At 44.2% G+C, this 19,790-nt stretch overlaps 1 protein-coding gene across 1 annotated transcript; it reads left to right on the plus strand.

The window, feature by feature from the left end:
- The first annotated feature begins 10,208 nt into the window (after positions 1–10,208).
- Positions 10,209–19,098, plus strand: LOC8044157 (chymotrypsin-like protease CTRL-1). Its single transcript, XM_029979481.4, has 6 exons — positions 10,209–10,293; positions 13,300–13,483; positions 14,877–15,006; positions 16,825–16,960; positions 17,380–17,564; positions 18,793–19,098. The coding sequence occupies exons 1-6, from the start codon at positions 10,236–10,238 to the stop codon at positions 18,979–18,981; spliced, it is 882 nt and encodes a 293-aa protein (XP_029835341.2). The 5' UTR covers positions 10,209–10,235; the 3' UTR covers positions 18,982–19,098.
- The last annotated feature ends 692 nt before the right edge of the window (positions 19,099–19,790 follow it).

Genomic DNA, 19,790 nt, shown 5'->3' on the forward strand with positions numbered 1-19,790 from the left:
CGGGTCGTGGTCTGTACGATGATACTGGGTAGGATTCGCATAAGAAACGTACGTATTTTGGAATGGACTTGCCTTCAAATGTGATAAGGACGGTCTTGACGGATCTCCCTATCACTCTGGCCGCCACAATCTTATTTGTTCGACACATGAGGTCTTGCATGAGAGTTTCGGGCGTTTCCTTATTGTCGGAGCCGTGCAGATAGATCACTCCCTTGACTTGATTGCTAGCCACAGCCATGTAAGGTGTGACTTCGTACGTCTTGTCATCCTTTTTTATTTCTCCGATGGAGAGCAGCTTACTTGGGATGAGTGGATTCTTTGTGGTGATTGAAATCGTGTTGGATTTCATATGTACCGAGAAGCCATCTTTGTTGCGCACGCCGCGGTCTTCTCAATAGCGGCACAGATGTCTCTCCCGGTAAACCTATATACTTCGGCCTTTAGTTGGCTTGAGCACAACTGTCTGCGTGGGTGCAGTGTGTGATGTAGTATTCTGCGCGTTGTCTGAGCTGCGGTGCTTGCGCCTACGAGAGGGCTGCCATTCGCTGTCGTTGCCTTTGTCTTCATCCATTGGTGTCATATTGTTTCCAACTTCGTCATCTTTCTCGGGAGGATTTGCCGCTGCTTCGCCTTCGGAAGACGTGCTCGATTTGCTTTGAAGAAATGTTTGAATTTCTTGCTTGCGTGCCATGTACTCTTTTAGCTCTTGCTTGAGAGACATGAATTATGCTGCCTCTTCTTGGTTCTGCAAAAACGCGTTGAAGGTTTCTCGCAATTGCTGAAATTCAAGGTACATCTTCCATTCTGCTGGGTCCACGCGCAGTGGTGATTGCGCTGAGCTTTGCATCGCTGCGATGTTTTCAGTTGACGGTGCCGGGTATGATTCCTGGCTGCCTGGTTCATTACCTGCGTTTTTGTGATGACGCGGATCTTGCCATTGAATGCCCTTCTCGGGGTGCAGTTCGGGTTCAAGGAGGCCTGGTCCTCAGCGTCCGCTGGTAAAGCGGGATACCCGTCTACGGCGTCGTCCAGGGTTGACGATGGGGTCCGGGGTGGAACCCCGTGGGGTTCGGATTTCAACCGAACGAATGCTGGGTGGGGTAGGAAGTTAGGCCTAGCGGAGCGCTTTTCTACCTGCGACCTGCGTCGGCCATCGCGCTGCGCGATCCTGCTTCTTCGTTAAGGAATATATTAGCAGGGGTACATCTACCGGAACATTGTCGAGAATGCCCGTGCACTCCGAATTTGAAAAACATCAAGGTTCTAGGAAAAAACAAAAAACATTCGCCCGTGAAATCCTTAAAGCATTGGCCATCGATGAAAGCGAAGAATAATGCGCCAGTGTGCTTTCCTTGGCGCTGCACAAGCAAGAAAAACTTTCTGCGGGGGTCCTGAAGGGTTGGAAGCAGCTCCGTGTTTGTCAATAGGTATAAAAGAAAAGCAGGAAGGTTTTAACGCAGGTTGTAAATAAGGAAGAAGAGGGCTTTAAACTAGGTTGTAGATACTGAGAGTAGCGAAGGAAGAAGAAGGCTGTAATATAGTTGATAGTCCAGCGGTTGTAAATGTTCTGTGTTCATTGCTGTTCAGCTGGCACCACCCAAGAGTATGATCCAACTAGCTCAGCTCCAACCAGTAGTAGGATTTAGTTGTAGTTCTCTGAGCACGCCTTAGATATGTTTTAACCTTCTGGACTCTCAAACCCTTATCGTGATGATCGCGACCAACATCTTCCGAGCAAGATAACTATCACACAGCATCAAACGAAAGATTATTATGGATGAGGTCAGACAATTTTTTGGCTCATTCGGACCTTCTGAGGAACACCCCCCGCGGGTTTCAAAGATTCTAAGATCAGAAACATGGCGCCAAGTCCGCCCATTTAGGTCTTTCTGAGAGTGAGGTCTCCCAGTCACGAAGTGCTTCTTAGTCGCCTCACTCCGACTAGGTACAAGACGGAAAGCATTTGGACCATAAGGTTTCTACCAGTTTGGAAACACCACTTCCAGCTGGTTAGGAAAGCCAAAGCAAGCCCGGGAATGTACACTTTCCAAACCATTGGAGATATCACTCTTTCAACACAGACCAAATATGTACTTGAAAAAGGACCGAAGTTTTCCATTCCACCAAGGCTTAAAGCGCTAGAGCAAGTTGCCTTAGTACGAGAAGTCTCGTCTAAGTTTCCAGATGAAAAAAGGACACAAATTATTGATGAAGATATCGAATGTCTCAAAGCAAGGGCTCGAAGGAGCTGCACGTTTGTAAATATATATAGAATAAGAGGAGGAAGGCTTTAATGCAGGTTGTAAAAGAGGAAGAAGAGGGCTTCAATCTAGGTCGCCAACACTGAGAGTAGTGAAAGAAAAAGACGGCTGTAATAGAGTTGATAGTCCAGCGGTTCTGAATGTTCTGTGTTCATTACTGTTCAGCTGGCGCAACCCAAGAATATGACCCAGCTAGCTCAGCTCTAACCAATGGCAGATGAAACGCTTGAGCGTACGCAACGCCATGCAGCACCGCCAAAAATGTCTAATTGGACGTTTTAGTGATTCATACAGCGTAAGGTCGGTCTGCCAGTAGGGGCGACACTGGTTTACACTGTAGATGAGCAGTGTCGCCAGTGGAGTACGACTGCTAACCTGGGGTCTTTAACGTGCTCACGCAGTAGTGATACACGACCGCACGCCGTTACGATGCTCATTTAGATCGAAACTTGCAGGGGTGGGGCTTGAGCCCAGGATCCCGGTTTTTGCAGCGCGAGCTTTCGCTCCACGCGCGTCGAGCTGGGTGTGCGCTTTAGCCCAGGACTCGGGATACGACCAGTAGTTTAACAACCTGTACATATGAAGCCCGTCTAGCTCGTGTAATTCCTTTTCCGGACGGATCTGACGTTGAGTGCTATACCTGGTTAACGTCTCTTTCATTACGGGGGTCTGGTGGCCGAGTGGGTTAGCGCACACCAGCTCGGAGCACGTGGAGCGAAAGCACGCGCTGCAAAACCCAGGGATCCTGGGTTTAATCCCCACTCCTGCCCGTTTCAATCTGGATGAGCTTCGTACCGGCGTGCGGTCGTGAATCACTACTGCGTGGTGCACGTTAAAGACCCCAGGGTAGTGGTTGTACTGAACTGGCTAAATTGCTCATCTACAGCTGGGATACTCGTCGCCCGTTGAGGCAGACCAATTTCTAGGCTGTATAAGCATACACACAACCCCAATTCTCTTTTATTAAACAATTTATTCTGGGCAATCGCAATTAATTTTTAAATATAGTTTAGGCCGTCGTAAAGCAGAAAAAAAAGAGGCGTGTGAAAGCCACATATGTCCGTGTAAAAAGAAGTGCACGTGAAACAATGTTGACACGCGTGTTCACGCACAAATACGTTTGCTTCAAACTAACACTGCTGTTAGTTTCAGGCAAGAATGCAATTATTACATACCTTTACTACGGCAATCGTGTTGGTACTGTAATGTGTAATGCAGTTTTAAATATTTCTTTATCGAGTGATTTGGCCAAGTATTCTTCATAAATAATCCATCCTCAGGGAGTAATTACATCATCCACAATTTTGTGCTTGGAACTAAACCCTCTCTCTCTCTCTCTTTTTCGAGACCTCGTTTACACCTACCCTGTTCTTTCATTTTCCATGAATGATTTTCCGCAACATTCATTTGTCAGTCTCAGAAAATCATCTTCCTAAGCCAAATGTGCGCAGTTGGCATTTAAGGAAATGAACACGCTCGCATCAAGAGCAGAGAGTTTTAGAGAACCGATTTTTGCACATCGTACCTTATCGGATGTGCAGAAACGGTTCCCTAAAACTCTCTAAGGGGGAGTTTTAGCAGGTCGTTCCCACATGAACGGTTCGCCCTCGAACGCATCGGCGACGCCACTGCGCATGCGCGCGCGAGTCGTTCGGGACGTCCGGATGCTCTTCTCGTTCGTTTCTTCCATTCCAGCCGCTGGAGTCGTCACCGCAACGCAGCCAGCACCGTTCAGGACTAGCGTAAAAAAAAAAAAAAAAGATAGCGGTCGGTTCGGCGACTAACTTCGCCGGCCCAGCCGATCATTAGCCTTAGGACAGCGGCAGGTGATTTGCCATCATGTTAGTGTGATTGATTTGAGAGGTTGAACCAAGTCATTTCGAAGACTGCTCGCAATCGTAAGCGATCGTGAATGCTGTAAACTGCGCGTGCTAGTAAATGTTTTGCGATCTGCGGGCAGACTAGCTACCGTGGCGACCGTGAGAAAACGAAATGATTTGGTTAGACGGCACACAGCGTGAACGATCGTTCAAGTTCAAGACGACGGAGGCACACCACATACCTTTACTCTCGTTCAGATGCTTTTTACTCTATATAGCTTCACAGTTCCTGAAATTCCGACCTCCTAAGTTACGTCGACCGTCTTGTTTACATCAGACGTACGCCGAAAGCACGAGCCGCCACGGATTCACACGTTGCAGAATGTTTCACATGCTTAGTAGAAGATGGCGCCACCAGTCAAACAAATCATCATCATCGTTTACACGGTCACGCCAGTTTCACGATTCGCTAAAGTATGTCAAATTTCACGTACGGTTTCACGGAACGGACAAGCTGCACCGTTCGTGACTTCGGAACCGTGTGCTCAGAAAACGACTCGCTAAACTCCATAATGACTCGCTTCTGTGACAGTAAACCCACCCGTGTTGCCTTCTCTTCTGCGCTTTAGCGCGACCCCAACGGCCTTCTCCTTCGGCAATGCAGAAAGAGCGCTGACGCCTTCCTAGTCCATGAGGTGTTGTTGGCTTGGGTTACGTCACTGTAGAACTGGCAAGGACTGTCACGTGCTTAGCTCCGTCGATCTGATTGACTCGGCAAGGCCGTAGCGTTCGCCCTTTGTCAAGTTATGGTGAAACGAAGTGTAGCTGATAAACGCGTGTTGGCAGTTTCTGTTCCAAACATGAACAGAATATCGGGAACCACAAGGGAGACATTACAAGAGACACCGTAATAATGTCCGCATGTCTACGCTTCTGACACGAGCGCATAATGACGGTATTTCGGGAATTTAGCAAAACATGCAAAGTTTGAGAATTTTAACTTTGGGCGAAGCCGTACTTTTGCCGAAGCCGTATTGGTAAACACAAGTGAAATCTCTGCAGTCAGATTGTTTCCCTTTCGGTGAAGAACTAAGGATGTATAAATGTTCCGGACTCAGGAGCTCTTCACGATATAAAAAACTTCACCGACTCTAGATAGTGAAGAAAAGAATTTAATCGGAAGAAAATAGTCAGTGCGCAGGCGAGCTGATGAGAGTTTATCATGTTAATTTTAACCCAAGAGTATAAGCAAAAATGGTATATATATATATTCCTATATATGTATATATATATAATTTTTTTTTGCAGTGGTAGGAACAGGAACAAGGGAAGCCAAGTCTGTAATGCCGCATTCACACTAGCGGCGGAACCGCCTTCGTGAATGCGGCTACTCCAAGACCTGATACAAATTCACGCGATATTGATAATGAAGATAACCGGATCAGCTTTGCGGTAGCTATTCTAACGCCGGTGTGAATGCAGCATCACCCAATTTATGAATTTATTTATTCACACTCGTTCCAGTTTAATAGTAGTTATAAGAAATATTTGTAACTTGTTATTTTTTCCTGTTTTATTTGTACCTATAATAATAAAAATAAATTGTTTTGATTTCCATTCATTCATGGCAGAAGCCGAAAGAAAAAGCTACCCACAGCAAGCTTGACGAGCCCTCGGCCTCCTTATAATGGCAGCAATGAAAACAATATAAGCATCTAAAAGAAAACATGTTACAAAATTAAAAGATGCGGAGATTTCTAGAACATGAGCTTAGTTCCTTTACGTGATAAACAAAACAATATCAAAAACAGAACTAAAACACTGCAAAGACAGCTTTGTCAATGAATATAACTATCTAAAGAGTTTCTAAAAACATGTATTATAGTGCAATTGCGGCCGCTAACATGGTACTTCAAGCACCAAAAAAGAAAGTGAACAAAAACAAAAATATTCCCCTGCTTGCATACACAAAATATCTCTTTCGTGTTGAAAAATGTAAATACCATCTTAGCAAGCAGAACCTTATAGAACTACAAGTACATTGACCTTAGGTTGTATAATGGAGTATTAATCAAATCTATTTTGTTATCAATTTGATTGTTCAGAGTTCAGAGTCCTCTCGTGGAAGTCGGGGTGTAACGTACTGAGTCAACCTTGCACCCTCGATTGAGCGTCACGGTTAAATGAGCATTGTGTTCTTATCCGGAAGTGGGACCTCTTGAGATAAAAGGGAAGCAGTCTCGAAGATATTCAATCCTATCTAAAATTGGTTGTGCTTTGTAAATGACATTTTGTAGTAACGGCGAGATTTAAACTAGTCGGTATTGGTTGATTATGTCTTCTTGACGAAATCTTTTCTGGAGAAGGGGAACAAGAAGCCCAAAGAACAAACAAAAATCTCCAAAGACTGCTAGGTGACTGGTGGGCAACCGAAAAAATCCGCCTGGTCCGGGTGTCGAACCCGGGACCTCTCCATTTCCAGTGGAGAACTCTACCAGCTGACCTAACCAGGGGTTAGGCGTGAGCGGAGCAAACAGGTTGTATCATCTTCCACCAGTCTAACACCAACAAGGATGAAAGTCTTCAATTTTAAGTTTATGATTATAATGCAATTAAATGCAAAGGTGCAAGCGAGCTGGACAAGAATGACTAAAAAATCCCTGGAGAAGAGGAACAAGAAGGACAAAGGACAAACACCAAAGTCCAAACACAACTAGGTGACTGAAGCGCAACCAACAAGTCCGCCTGGTCCTGGTATCGAACACTGAACCTCTCTATTTCCAGTGGAGCGCTTTACCAACTAAGATATAGCCAGGGGTTAGACGTCATAAGAGGAAACAGGTTTTATCAGTTGCCACCAGTCTTACACCAACATAGGTAAAAGGCTTCCATTTTAAGGTTATGAATATAATGCAATTAAATGCAAAGTGTAAGCGAGCTGGACAAGAATGACGAAACTAATCCCTGGAGAAGAGAAACATGAAGGACAAAGGATAAACACAAATCTACAAACGCACGTAAGTGATTGGTGCCCAACCGAAAAAAAGTCGCCTGGTCCAGGTATGCAACCCGAGACCTCTCCATTTCCAGTGGAGCGCTCTACCAGCTGAGCTAACCAGGGGTTAGACGTCAGTAGTGCAAAAAAGTCAGTACTTGAGAACAAGGACAGACAGCACGGTTCTTTGAATCTTGTACGTCTTTATTCTTTCTTTGAATCTTGTTCGTGTTTTATTCTTTCTTTGAATCTTGTACGACACGCTAATTTTAAGAGATACTTCGGAACATGAATCGTGCCGCGATATTTGGTTCAATTCTAATATGAAATGTGACGCGTTTCATTGTCGTTTGGGGGTATTTTATGTGGCTTTACGGAAGCAGCACACCTTTTGGGGTCAAAATTTGTTTTTTCGTCTGGTGATTTAGGGAGTTTAGAGCTCCAAAAAAAGGAGAAGGTTCCCTGTTCGACACCAGGACCAGGCGAATTTCTTTCTTTCAGTCGCGTACCGGTCTCGTACCTGTGTTTGCAGATCCATATATGTCCTTTGTACCCCTTGTTCCCCTCCATCAGTGATTATTATGGTTACTCTTGTCCGGATCGCTGCACATTTCCATTAGCTGTATTAATATTATAACCTTAAAATGCAGGCCGTTCACGCTTGCTGGTGTTAGACCGGTGTCACCTGTTAAAAAATGTATTCAATACTGACGTCTAACTCCTCGTTAGCTCACTTGGTACAGCGCTCCAGGGGATATGGAGATATTTCTGGTTCAATACCAGACGCAGGCGAATTTTTTCAGTCGCGGAACGGTCACCTAGCTGTGTTTCGAGTTGTGTGTTTCTCCTTTGCCCCCTTTGTTCCCCTTCTCCAAGGATTATTATTGGTATAACCGGGCCCCATATTCTTTAGTTAATCTTTCTAGGAATTTTGGCCCAAATTGACAAACAAGTGTCAGAATTAGTTTTACACTTGGTTGTAAGCTTGGTACGTGGCTTTTTTGGCTTAGGTCCGGCACTTTGGCAGTTATGTGGCGAATGAGAGAAAAGACGTAAAACAGCCAACGAAACGTTGGAGAACAAAAAAACACTTTTTAGACTTAAGTTAGGACCCCGGTGGCCAAACTTTGATTAAGTTGAGCCTTTCTCCAAAGTGCTACCCTGAGTGTGCAGGTAGACTAAAATATGGCCATACAAAAGACGAGCTCAAATCTACTTTTGTTTATTTTGACGGAAATTCAATGCAAGTTAGAATACGCTAGTTGCCTGATCATCCACAAATATTAAATCGACGGTCAAGCCGTAGTTTCTCACAAACCGGAAAATTCCACTTGTTTCTTCGCACACAAAGTACTAGAAGCTGTTGATCAATCTTTCAAGGCCACAATTTCAGAACCTGTTCTTGAATCACGCGTTTCACTCACCATTAGCGGAACACTTAGAATGGTGTGCTGCTGCGCATGTGTTATGTTATTTTATGTTAAGAGGAAAAAAATACTTTGCAAAAGTTTATTCATCTCGCAGTTTTATCGGGTATCATATTTCCGCTTCAAAATTTGTACCGGTTTACTATTTTCACCTATTACAATGGGCATTTTTTACAAAACAACAACAACAACAAAGAAGTTCCTATATAACTCACAGAGTTCCGTAGTGACGCGAAGGATGACGCGAGGAGTCCCTTCAGCCGCGGAAATACCGAGGGTATAGGGCCGTTTCTGCTCCTTTAAATTAATATTTAAGGTAATTGCGAAAAAAAAACATACATGAGTCGCATCGTTCTATTACCCGCAATGACGTATATTTAGGCAAAAATCGTGACTTGTATACCCGGAAATGAAGTACACAAAATTTACTACGCTAACAGAGAAGCCTAATGTTCAGTCCCACATAAAACCCTGTTCACAGAAAAATAACTGACATGTTACTAGACCACCCCATTCCGTCGGCGTTGCTATGTTTCTTGTTAATGATTTTAATTACATTTTGAATTCTTCATAAATGAATGCGAGAAGCTCAAGCAAATATCTGAGCAAAGCATTAAAAAGTGCATTATATACAAATTTTTTTTGAGAGTTATTGAGCGGGTTTTAAATACTTCCTAAGAAAACATTGTGGAAAAACAAAGAAACTGAGTTTTAAATGATTTTGTTTAGGCCATGGAAATATTTTCTTGTGAAAAACAAGTCAGACTTTGATTAAATGTAGTTTTTGGTTTGTTTTCTTGGATTCTCGTTGATTTCTTAAAAGCTGAATTATTAAGCGTCCGTTCCTGAACGAAAACGAGTAAAATTCTTTAATAGAATAATCCAGCCCTTTTGCAGAACTAAACTAATCAATTAATTAAAAAAATGCATTAAGGCGTATCGTATTATACTCTCCTTATTCACATGCAGAACGATTGTCCCCGGGAATAAAACAGTCGGAAATCGCCGCAAACAACCCGTTAGAAGTGAAGAGGGACAAAAACGGCGTGCAGTCTGAGTGAGAATTCCTAAAATACTGTAAAACCCTTGATGTTCGCGAGCCCTTAATTTTCGCGAATTTCGCGATTTGAAAAATTCGCAAAATTTAAGGGCACGCGAAAGATTTCGCTACTTAAGAATTCGCAAAATTTAGTAGCCGCGATTATGTCTTCAATGACCGATTCGCGAAAAATAGGGGCCGCGAAGATAAAGGGTTTACAGCGCTCGATAACCGCGAACAAAAGCAAGACGTCGACTATAGTTAGAACAGAGATAAGGCTTGCAAGCATAGCTGTGCGTCAATCCTTTCTTCTTCGTATCCATGGAGATGCTATGCCCCATTAACCCCTAAGCTGAGAGTTCGGCGAAGGCTACGTGCTCCCTGGACCTTGCACCGGTCAGTCTTTGCCCACGTGATCACGTTCCCTCCCCACACCGTCACGCAGAAAGCGGGGTAAGCTGGTGAAAAGGAATGCGTTTGATTGGTCCGCCGAGCCCGTACCGTCCGCCGCACTGTCAGCTTGATTGTGAACGGAGAAAAGGGCCACGTTATCAATGCAGGCAAACAATCAATGCGTGTCTGACGGCGTGGGAATCTCCCATAACCATTGAACCTACTGATAGCACTTGCAATAAAAGAGCGAAACCTTCGCACGACTCCAGCAGTAAAAAAGCAGAAGTGAAATCTGTCAAGATGAAAGCCATCATATATTTAACGCTGCTGGTTGGGTCGGCCGTGGCCCATTATAGTGGTAAGTGGATATCTTTTTTTTTTTGTTGTGGTATACGGTCTAAGTAGAAGCAGTAGAATATTTTAAAAGAAGAAATTTGAAGATTGCGAGTAGATAACGCTCACTCAGTTCAAGCAAATTAATCTACGAAACACTTCATTCTCATACAGATTTTGTCTTCGATTGAAAGTTTCTTTTAATGTATAATGAAGCTGTACGTTCGTTGTTCGATTGGATGATTCATTTTTCATCTACAGCGGAAACATCAGACGCCGCCTATTGGGGAAGACTGTCTTTCCGCTTTCGAAGCTTCCGTACAACAGATACTTCTTTAGGCACGTAAATTGAGTTAGCACACAGGAAGCCGACAAGGGCCATCACTTCCGGGCCTCGTTTTTGTGTCTCAAACTTCTATTAAGTTGTCCACTCCAACAAAAACAATTATAACGCAAGATTGTGCACAACCGTCGCACTCTAGATATTAGTGCTGAGCACTAGCGCCTGTCACAAGAAAACAAAAATTTTGGTCAGAGCCCAAGCAAATGCAGAAGAGCTTGGGAAGAATCAGTTTTCTTCAAGTCATTCTTTCACTTTTTTTAGATAGCGTCATTTCCCTATGCTTTCTCGCTACGCCACCAGAACACGAAGACAAACTTAATGTGTACACCTTATAGAAAAGAGCTCTGAGTGCTTTGTCCAGCTGGAAATGTGAGTTGAATAAATAGCCAAACGTATTTTGACACCCTGGGCAATGTCTGAGTAATATCGGTCTAGTGCTTCCTCCAGGCTTAAATGACAATGACTACTCTTGCGAACTTTATGGCGCATCATCTACGGCGGCCTTGGTGCGCGACACCTCATTAAGCAGTCATGTTCCGTCGGTAACTATGTAACAAAAGAGTAACTTTAAAACCAAGTAAAGTTACGTCTGGCGTATGAGATAAGCGGTATAAAACATCTGGTGTATACGGACAAACGATACTTTATTATGCTCCCAAAGTAAAAAAAGGAAGAAGAGATCAGAGCTTGCTGTGGCAAATTTTCTGAAAGTAAACACATCGTTTCCCTTCTAGTAATGAACAGATTTACATCAGATGCTGAAGTAACGTTCGTTAAATTGCCAAAAACTGCCATTCCCTATAATATAGCATTTGTTTTGTTCGCTTAAATTGCACATACCGACATCCAGTGAAAATTCTCAAAACGTTCAAAAGACCGATTTCACCAGCAAGTTTCGCTGCGCCGCCGCTGCCGTGACGCGTTCTGGGAACTTTAGTCTCAACGCAGCGGTGTTGGTGCCGTTGCGGGCGGAGATGCACTGAAGATTTGGGTGACGGCCAGCCTCGCACGGACGGCATTAGCATTGTCATTTCATCAATGTTTTTGTTTGTTTTTTTCGCTCCGCCGGTATGGCATGTTATCCGTGTTGTGTCCCTAGCTCAGAAACAAGAGCACCAGGCACAAACGTGTCGGGTCTTATTGCTTTCCAGAGGACGGGCAGTTCAGATAAGAATGAATTGCCAAAGTTCGCCGAGCAGGCAGCAGGGGACGGAAAACGAGTATTTGCTTGTTCGAGAGAGTTATGAATTCAATGTTGGGTGGGCAGCAACGAACTCACGCGGATTTTGATTGCCCCGTCGCTGAGAATAGGACAAAACTGACAGAACCCGCGGGTGGACTCCGTGCTGGAGGTGCCGTAAGATCGTGCTTTCCACAGATCGTGTTTGCGTCCCGATGCGGCATGTCTCGTTCGGCACCCATTCGTTAAACACACGACCTGTCTTTACCTTAGCTGCACCTTTGTTTTCTACATTTATAGTTTTTACAACGTCTTGCCCGTGACTCGTCACACAAAGTGAAATTATCGAGCTTTTTTTTCATTGCCTTTGCTCGCTCGCCAAGCGCTCGTGGGTAAGAGAAGAACACGGCTGAGGAGCTGGTACCACCAAATGTTTTAAAACCCGAGTCGAAGGTAAAAGCAACGAACTAACGTCGCTAAAGCACATTTTCAAATTTAACAGCGTATTCGCGCTGTTTGTCAATATAGATTATTACCAATTAGCCCAACGTTTCATATTACTAAACACATTTTCAAAGTGCAAACAAATGCCTCGTTTAAAAACATACCCTAGACATTTTTGCCAAGATAGAAAGCCGAATTGTGAACAATAGAAACCAACGACAAATGTCCGACAGAAAAGATTGCGCAACATTGATCTTCCTTCCTGAGGTGTGTTATGAACGAAACAACACGCACGTGCAAATAACATCCGCAAATAACCTGCCAACGCTGAACAGCATCCCGCCTGAATGACGGCTTAATTAACACGTGATTTGTTGCTCCAGAGGGATTTCATGAGCCCGTGGTCACAATGGACAATATTCCTTCTTAAACACAGCAAATAAACTTTGGGGTAAAAGCATGGGACAAATCCTTCAAATGGGTCGCGTGTTAAATACTAGGGAGCTAAAATACAGAGTGTACAATTCATTCATACTACCTTAGGGTAGATAAATAACAGACCACTTCTGCTTGTTCTGGCGGTAGAATGCTTCAACGAGGCAACAAGGAAACGGCGGCAGCTTGGCTTTGGATCTACGTGAACACGGACCCTCCGCGTTTCCACCGAGTCCGTCGCATCCGTGGACTAAAGTTATGGCGGCAACCATGGGGCTTGTTGAAGCTCGCTCACGCGCCGAACCGTTGCTGTGATTGGTCTATTAGTGACATCAGGAACAAAGCCCTTAAAAGGTTTAACCTCTGAAATTATAAATTGCTTGATGCAAGACCATTACTGATAACATTGTTATTATTCAGGAGTCATCTAGCTTTAGAGCTACACTTGGAACCTTCTTAAGCATAGCCACCTGAGATTTTGTTTTTCGTCTCTTTTTCTTTTTTACTGCATTGAATTTCCTGCATTTTATATTCCTACTTTGTGTAAATCGCCATGGGCGCGGTATGATAAAATAATTAAATTAAAATGATCAAGAAAACAAGGATGTTTTTCTTGGCAATTCTTCCAGGAGTGTGCGGTAACCCCAAGATCAAGCCCAGGGTGGCGGCAGGCGATAGGATCCAGGGAGGTGAGGAAGCCGTACCAGGAAGCTGGCCGTGGCACGCGCAGCTGATCGGCGCCGACGGGCACCACGCCTGTAGTGGTGTGCTCATCTCCGACAAACACGTCCTCACTGCCGCCAAGTGCCTCTGGTGAGCTGGTAGACAAGACACATGGCTATTTCTGTGAAAATTTGTTTTAGAAGTAAAAGCAACTAACGTCCATGACAAAGCATATTGAGCGGAAAGAATATGGTGAGAAGAAATCGGGTCTTAAAAAACACAAAGTGCGTGTTTTATCTTAGATCATTGCAATGGCCCTCGTCGTGCATATCTCTATATATGATTCAACGCCGTCGGCGAAAAAACCACAAGAAACGTGAGGTTTACAGTTCCTCCGCAACCAATACGTCTGCATATTTGTGGGTATTTGTAGCAATTTTTCTAGCACACAAACAAAACAAAACAAAGACAAAAATACTCGTTCGGAAATCATTTCCAGAAGCCAAACGTTACTCCACACATCATATGTTCATTTCGTCAAAGTCTGAATGCTGCTGTCTCAGCGCCCAAGTGCGCAGCGCCTCGGAGCAGTAGTGCTCCACTTCCATCGTCTGCTACCGCACTCGCCATCTTGGCGCCAAACCTTTTCCTTTAAGCTCCCTCCCCCGCCCCTGCGTCACAAGAGAGGTTAACAGTTTGCTGCGAAACTCATAACATATATATAGAGCGAGCAGTATTCTATTCATGCGCACACTTACAACTTCTCTGTTTCGCGTCTAGTTACCCTGACACATATGTCAGGACGATTAGTCAATAAGTGCCACACCCAGAAAAGATGCACATAATTGTCGCTAATCGAAGTACACTATTAAGGAATTTGTCAGCGCCAGTATCTAAAACCTGCATAAACTCCGTATCTGCTTCGATCCTTTTGTCATCCTTTAAAGGTGTTGGCTGAGCGCGAAGGCGAAAAGCAATGTAACTTTTAATTCTTTATTTTCATAGGAGTAAGACAAGGTACATTGTCAGTTTTTGAGGTCTCGATAACATACAAGGCTGTACGTTATTGTAAACGATGAAATTATTAAACTATATAAAAGCTTCCTCGTAAGGTCGCAGTTTAGATGTGTCGGATGTTTACTTGACATAAACTAGTGGTTATAGACTTTCGCCAGTAGTCACACTGCAATAGCTAATCTGGCCACCGTCTGCGTGTAAACCCTTTTTTGGCGCAACAGTCTCGCAATTGTGGGCACGCCTAGGCTTAACTATCAGACAATCTGCAAATACCAGAACCAAGATGGCGGCGCCCAGAGGCCTTGCAATACTCAATAGACCAAAACACAGTTCTGACGTCATATCGCTGCGGTGGTGCTGCTCTCAGCACTGTTCGTGCGCAAGCTCTTTACCTCGCGTGCCTCTGTTTTCTGCGCACGCACAGTGCACACCCATGATGTGTGCAAACGCCGATTTGTATGTGAGCAAGTCGTTGCCATATAGCGCATTTTTCGAATGTCAAGTACACCTTCACTTTTCCACCCAGGCGTCACCAGAAGGTGAGCGACGTGAAGGTCATGCTGGGTTCTCACACGAGGGACGGCAAGAGCCAGAGTCAAGTGACCACAACCATTGCCGAAGCCTGCCTGTACAAGGGTTATGACGGAGGACATGACGTAGGTGCCATTCTAACAGTTGTAAAGAGAATTTCGCAACCTGTATATTTAGAACACTCTACTTCCGGTTGCGGTGTCCTTGTTTCCACGAGTTCATGTCCGCATTCCAAGGTCACAGTCGTTTCTTCTTACGTCCCTGAACGGCTAGCTAGTGCCTCATTTACAAGTTTCGAATGTCTACTGACAGATAGCGTTTGGCATTGTGGTCATCAACCGCCAATTGTGCACATGTTGCAGAAACCAATATATTAGAAGTAAATGTCTGCTCTGGTCTCGTCATAAACAACTATTGTATCAGCATAGCGAGGTTTCGTTTATAAATGCGTAACTAAAGATGCCCCTGAACAAAATGTAAATTTTGTTCAGGGGCATCTTGTTTTTTTGGACCGCACAGAGAAAGGATTCATCAAACAAAGCTTAAACTCCATGAAAATGTGACACTAGTGCCGGGGCTAAAATGCTGAAATTCGAGCAAATGACGTTACCTGAACCAAAAGTTACAAAATAAAAGAAACATTATATATAAGCTGGTGTCCGCCCAAGCCTAATACTCATCAAACCGATATTTCAGATACTGGACGACTGCACAATAGATTTCAGTAAAAAAGCTTTGTCAGCAAGAAAAAAAACAATATCACCTTTTTACTGATAAGTTGTTGCACTAAGATAAAATTTACAGACGACAGCAATCAAACATTTTGCTTGGACAAATATTAGGCTTAGTTTCACGTCGACTCATAAATAACTGTTGTTTTTCTTTTGTATCACTTGATTCATTTAGTGTCACGTCCTTACATCTTCATATTTTATGAACACAATAGTTAAAAAGCGCAACAGGACAACGGACAGAAAGGAAGATACAGAGACAGCGGTACTTACAACTGAACTTCATTTTCGTTGTTTCTCAATATATATACCGGTGGCAACAAAACCAAGTTAAGAAAAGTATCCAAATACACGTTCCTAGAAGGCTACAATTGTGACATCAATGATTGGAGCACCTGAGACTAGGCATCCCTGGTTAGGGAACAGCAATCCTTTATGCTACAACGATAACAGGGTGCGCTGACACACTCCAGTCCCAGGTTTCATGGCTGACAAGTATTTCTTCAGTGATTTTTGTTTTGTATAACACAGCACAGTCAGCAAAGAGTGACACCGGTATATGTATTGAGTGACAACAAAAATAAAATTCCGTTGTAACTAGCGCTTTGTCTGTGTCTTTTTTTGTGTCCATCGTGCGGTTGCGCTTTTTAACCCTTATAAATCACCAACGCGCCCAACGCTTCACCCTCGTTTATCAACACCGCCAGCGCCAGATTCTCATGAAGTTTCCACTTTCTGCGATGTCTAGTTTATTTATAGAGGCCAAAAACTGTGCTTTATATTATTGATCGATACGTTAACTACACAATATAATGTACGTTTACTGTTGTAATATTTTTAGAAACACCGTGATTTAGATTATTCTAGAACAATTGTCTGTATAATTGTGGTGGTAAAAGACTAAACTTTCGAATAATTTAAGTAATATTGACGAAATAAAGTTCACTTTGAACTAAAACGCGGGCGAAATTATGTGTACCACCACGTTGTGATAAAAAAAGACATTTTTCAAAGGTTAAGTAGATTCAAGCGATGGATGCGTTCCAGGATGTACCAGTAGTGTCGGGAAATGTCTTCTGACAAACGCACTTTTCATACAAGAGCCGACTCATGACATTCATTCTATATTTATATACACTCCAGAAGACACTTCGGGAGTTCGTCGACGTGCAAAGGACTAAAGGGAATTTTCGTTTTATTGCAATTAAACAGTCGAACATCGCCATCTTGACCCTGAAAGAAAAGATGCCGCTGGGTGACTACATCCAGCCCGCCTGCATGCCTAAGCCAGACACCCCCGTGCTCAAGGACCTCTCGCTTTATGTCACCGGATGGGACCATGACCTCGGTAAGATATGACGTCCTCACTTCCCCGGGCAACCTTAAGCAGTTTCTCACAAGAATATTTCTTTGTCTCCGGTCGGTTAAGCTGAAAGATAAACGCGAATAGTTCACACATCGGGAACTAGAGTCCCTTGAGTGACCTTTGGTCACTGACAAGTTGAGAACGGCAGAGCGTCTTTTTTGGACGGACGGCCTCTAATACGCGCTCATTGACTTCCACCGTGCTATGGCTGTGCGTGCATTATCGAGGCCCACGAGACGCCGAAGCACCATAAGAGATAAGAAGCTCGCGCTGGAGGCGGCTCAACTGAAACCCTTCTTTGCCGTTCTCACTCTGTTGGTGACTACAAGGATGCTAGGCACAACTACTCATGAGCGAGGCCAGACGGCTAACGCCTTGAGCAATCCGGTTTCTAACTCTAGACCACCACGCCCGCCACGACCACGACCACGAGCACGGCCACGACCACTCCGGCGACGACCTGAACTCCGGTCTGAAGCAGGCCAGGGTGAAGTCCGTCGAGAACAACGCGTGTTACAACGAGCACGACGAGGAGGTGCCCAACAGCGTCTTCTGCACCGTGTACGACGTGGGATCGCCCTGCAAGGTGAGGGACACCACCGCGAGAAGTCCGTTTAGTTAAAAAAAACTCAAGAATAGCTCAAATGATTAATTAGGCGACGATTGAGCCTCTCTCGATCTACCAACGTTTGCGCTCATGAAAATTGTTACCTATGTCAAACGGCTAGCCTAAAGGTGATACGGGTACCTGAAAGCGCTAACTGTGTGACATTGGTAGTCAGTTTCATGAGGGGGAGATCAGAAAAGCATCACAGTGACATCTGCGATGTGTGCCTTGTTGTTTACGAAGAAGCATGCATTGCATGCATTCACTTTTGGCGGTACATTGTCGCATTTAGCCGCGGTTACATTGCACATGCATCAGACAAAGGACACAGAGTTCGAAGCATAAATACTGACAGAATTATCTGCTGACCCGCCAGAAGCGCGTGCACAGCACGCTTACAATATACACATGTATATTTCAATCATATATATGTATCCGTAGAACATGTATTTTAACAATTTCTGTTTGGCCAATATAAGAGACCCTCCATACAAAAAAGAAACACGCATGAGAGAATGTATACAGAGCCTCTCTTGTAATATGCATTAGCTGTTTGATCACGGCATCAAGGAGATGGCGAGTCCCTATGCGGTGAGAGTGTGACATCAGCAGATATAATGATTAAGTAGAATAAATGCCAATGGGATTTCTGTTTTTATTTAGTGGTACCCTCACGGCCCGAAGGTATGAGAGAGGGGGTGGGATCATAATGTGCAAGTTAATAAAACACTTAAATCACGAATCAACTCGTAGCAGTACGGATACAACATTTTTACAAGGTACATACGATGTACCCTGTAAAAACCTGTATACGTGCTACTACAACTTGATTCGTGACTTAAGTGTTTTACTAACATGCACGTTATCAGCTTTACGAGGAAACATACATCCAGTTGTCGCCGTACATTGCAGTATTCGATAGAACGGGAACGAACAAGACAGTCGCTATATCAGTCACTGCATTCAACTAAACAGTCTTTTATGTAGAACCATGAAATCAAGATGATCTTGAGCAACAATCCGAAAATTCAACCGGTTGGAAGCCATCTGGAGTTCGAGCAAATTGTGAAGTCGCGCCCTAGAGGGAACTTTCAGTTTCAATAAGGATTGCGAGCTCGCTTGTATGCTTTAGCCTTGATGGAACCTGGAGTTCAAGAAGTGACCACCAGTATGCTAATCATGCCCCCCCTCTTCTCTTCGTCGTCAGCACGACCTCGGAGCCCCAGTGGTCGGCAAGCTGAACAACCTGTGGACGCTGTACGGCGTTGTGTCCGGCGGGGCCAAGGGCTGCAAGGTGGGCGAGCACCCGATCCTCCACACCAGGGTGGCCCTCTTCACCAAGCTCATCGACGACTACACGCACGGCAAGAAGGGAAAGTGCGACATCAAGGTGTAGGGGACAGGTTTGCACGGACGTTGCTCAAACCTTCTCATGGCCTCGCCGGTTGCTGTCGATTTTTGACATGACCAAAAAAGAAAGTACAGAATAAAAAAAACAGTTAAATCTCTCGAATTTCGTGAAATGTTGTGTCCTGGGCTTAACTTTTTTTGTTGTGGATGCGTGGCTGGATGGAGTATTTCTTTAATAAGATGGTGCACTAGCCGGGCCCACAATCATCGTAGCCAAGAGAAAGGAGACGACAAAAATGATCCCCCATGAATGTACCACAATCTCTTCAGGCTGCGGTCGCACTGCTAATACTGGAATACTAATACTAGTACTGGTAATACTAGCATACGAAATAGTGTTGCAACCGCCGCGGCTTTGCGATGGGAGCTCGTGAAGCCGCGCATATAGACAATACTCGCGGCGCTCCAGTCGTCAGAACTCTAAACAAATGGATGCATCAGCTTAGTTTGACTGAGAGTGAATCAGGCAATTGCAACCGCTCGCAGCCGTTTTTTAATATTTTTTTGCGTTGCTGTGTGCATTTATCTTGCGTGTCGGTTGCGTCTGCGAGATACTAATGACACTGTAATTTCCGGTTTGATCGAGATAGGTATGTAGCTCTCCAGATTAAGTAGCCCCTCTAGCGAGTAAAATGCAATATTTGTCGGTCGCGTTTCGGTTCTGCGTTATTGCGCTTTTTCACGCTGCTCGCGGATGCTAAGGTCGCAGAATATCAATGGCAGATAAAGATTTGCGAAAAAAAACGAAAATAATAAGAACAGAAAAGCTACAGGCGAAGCACTTTTATTGTTTTG

The sequence above is a fragment of the Ixodes scapularis genome, unplaced genomic scaffold, assembly GCF_016920785.2.
Source record: "Ixodes scapularis isolate PalLabHiFi unplaced genomic scaffold, ASM1692078v2 PGA_scaffold13__105_contigs__length_92229423, whole genome shotgun sequence".
Classification (NCBI taxonomy): Eukaryota; Metazoa; Arthropoda; class Arachnida; order Ixodida; family Ixodidae; genus Ixodes; species Ixodes scapularis.

Bases quoted from the DNA above. Each gene is read 5' to 3' on its own strand.
- LOC8044157 (XM_029979481.4), top strand. From the start codon at position 10,236: ATGAAAGCCATCATATATTTAACGCTGCTGGTTGGGTCGGCCGTGGCC. The intron at 10,294-13,299 runs GTAAGTGGATAT...CAATTCTTCCAG, and splicing joins GGCCGTGGCCCATTATAGTG to GAGTGTGCGGTAACCCCAAG. The intron at 15,007-16,824 runs GTAGGTGCCATT...GCAATTAAACAG, and splicing joins GTTATGACGGAGGACATGAC to TCGAACATCGCCATCTTGAC.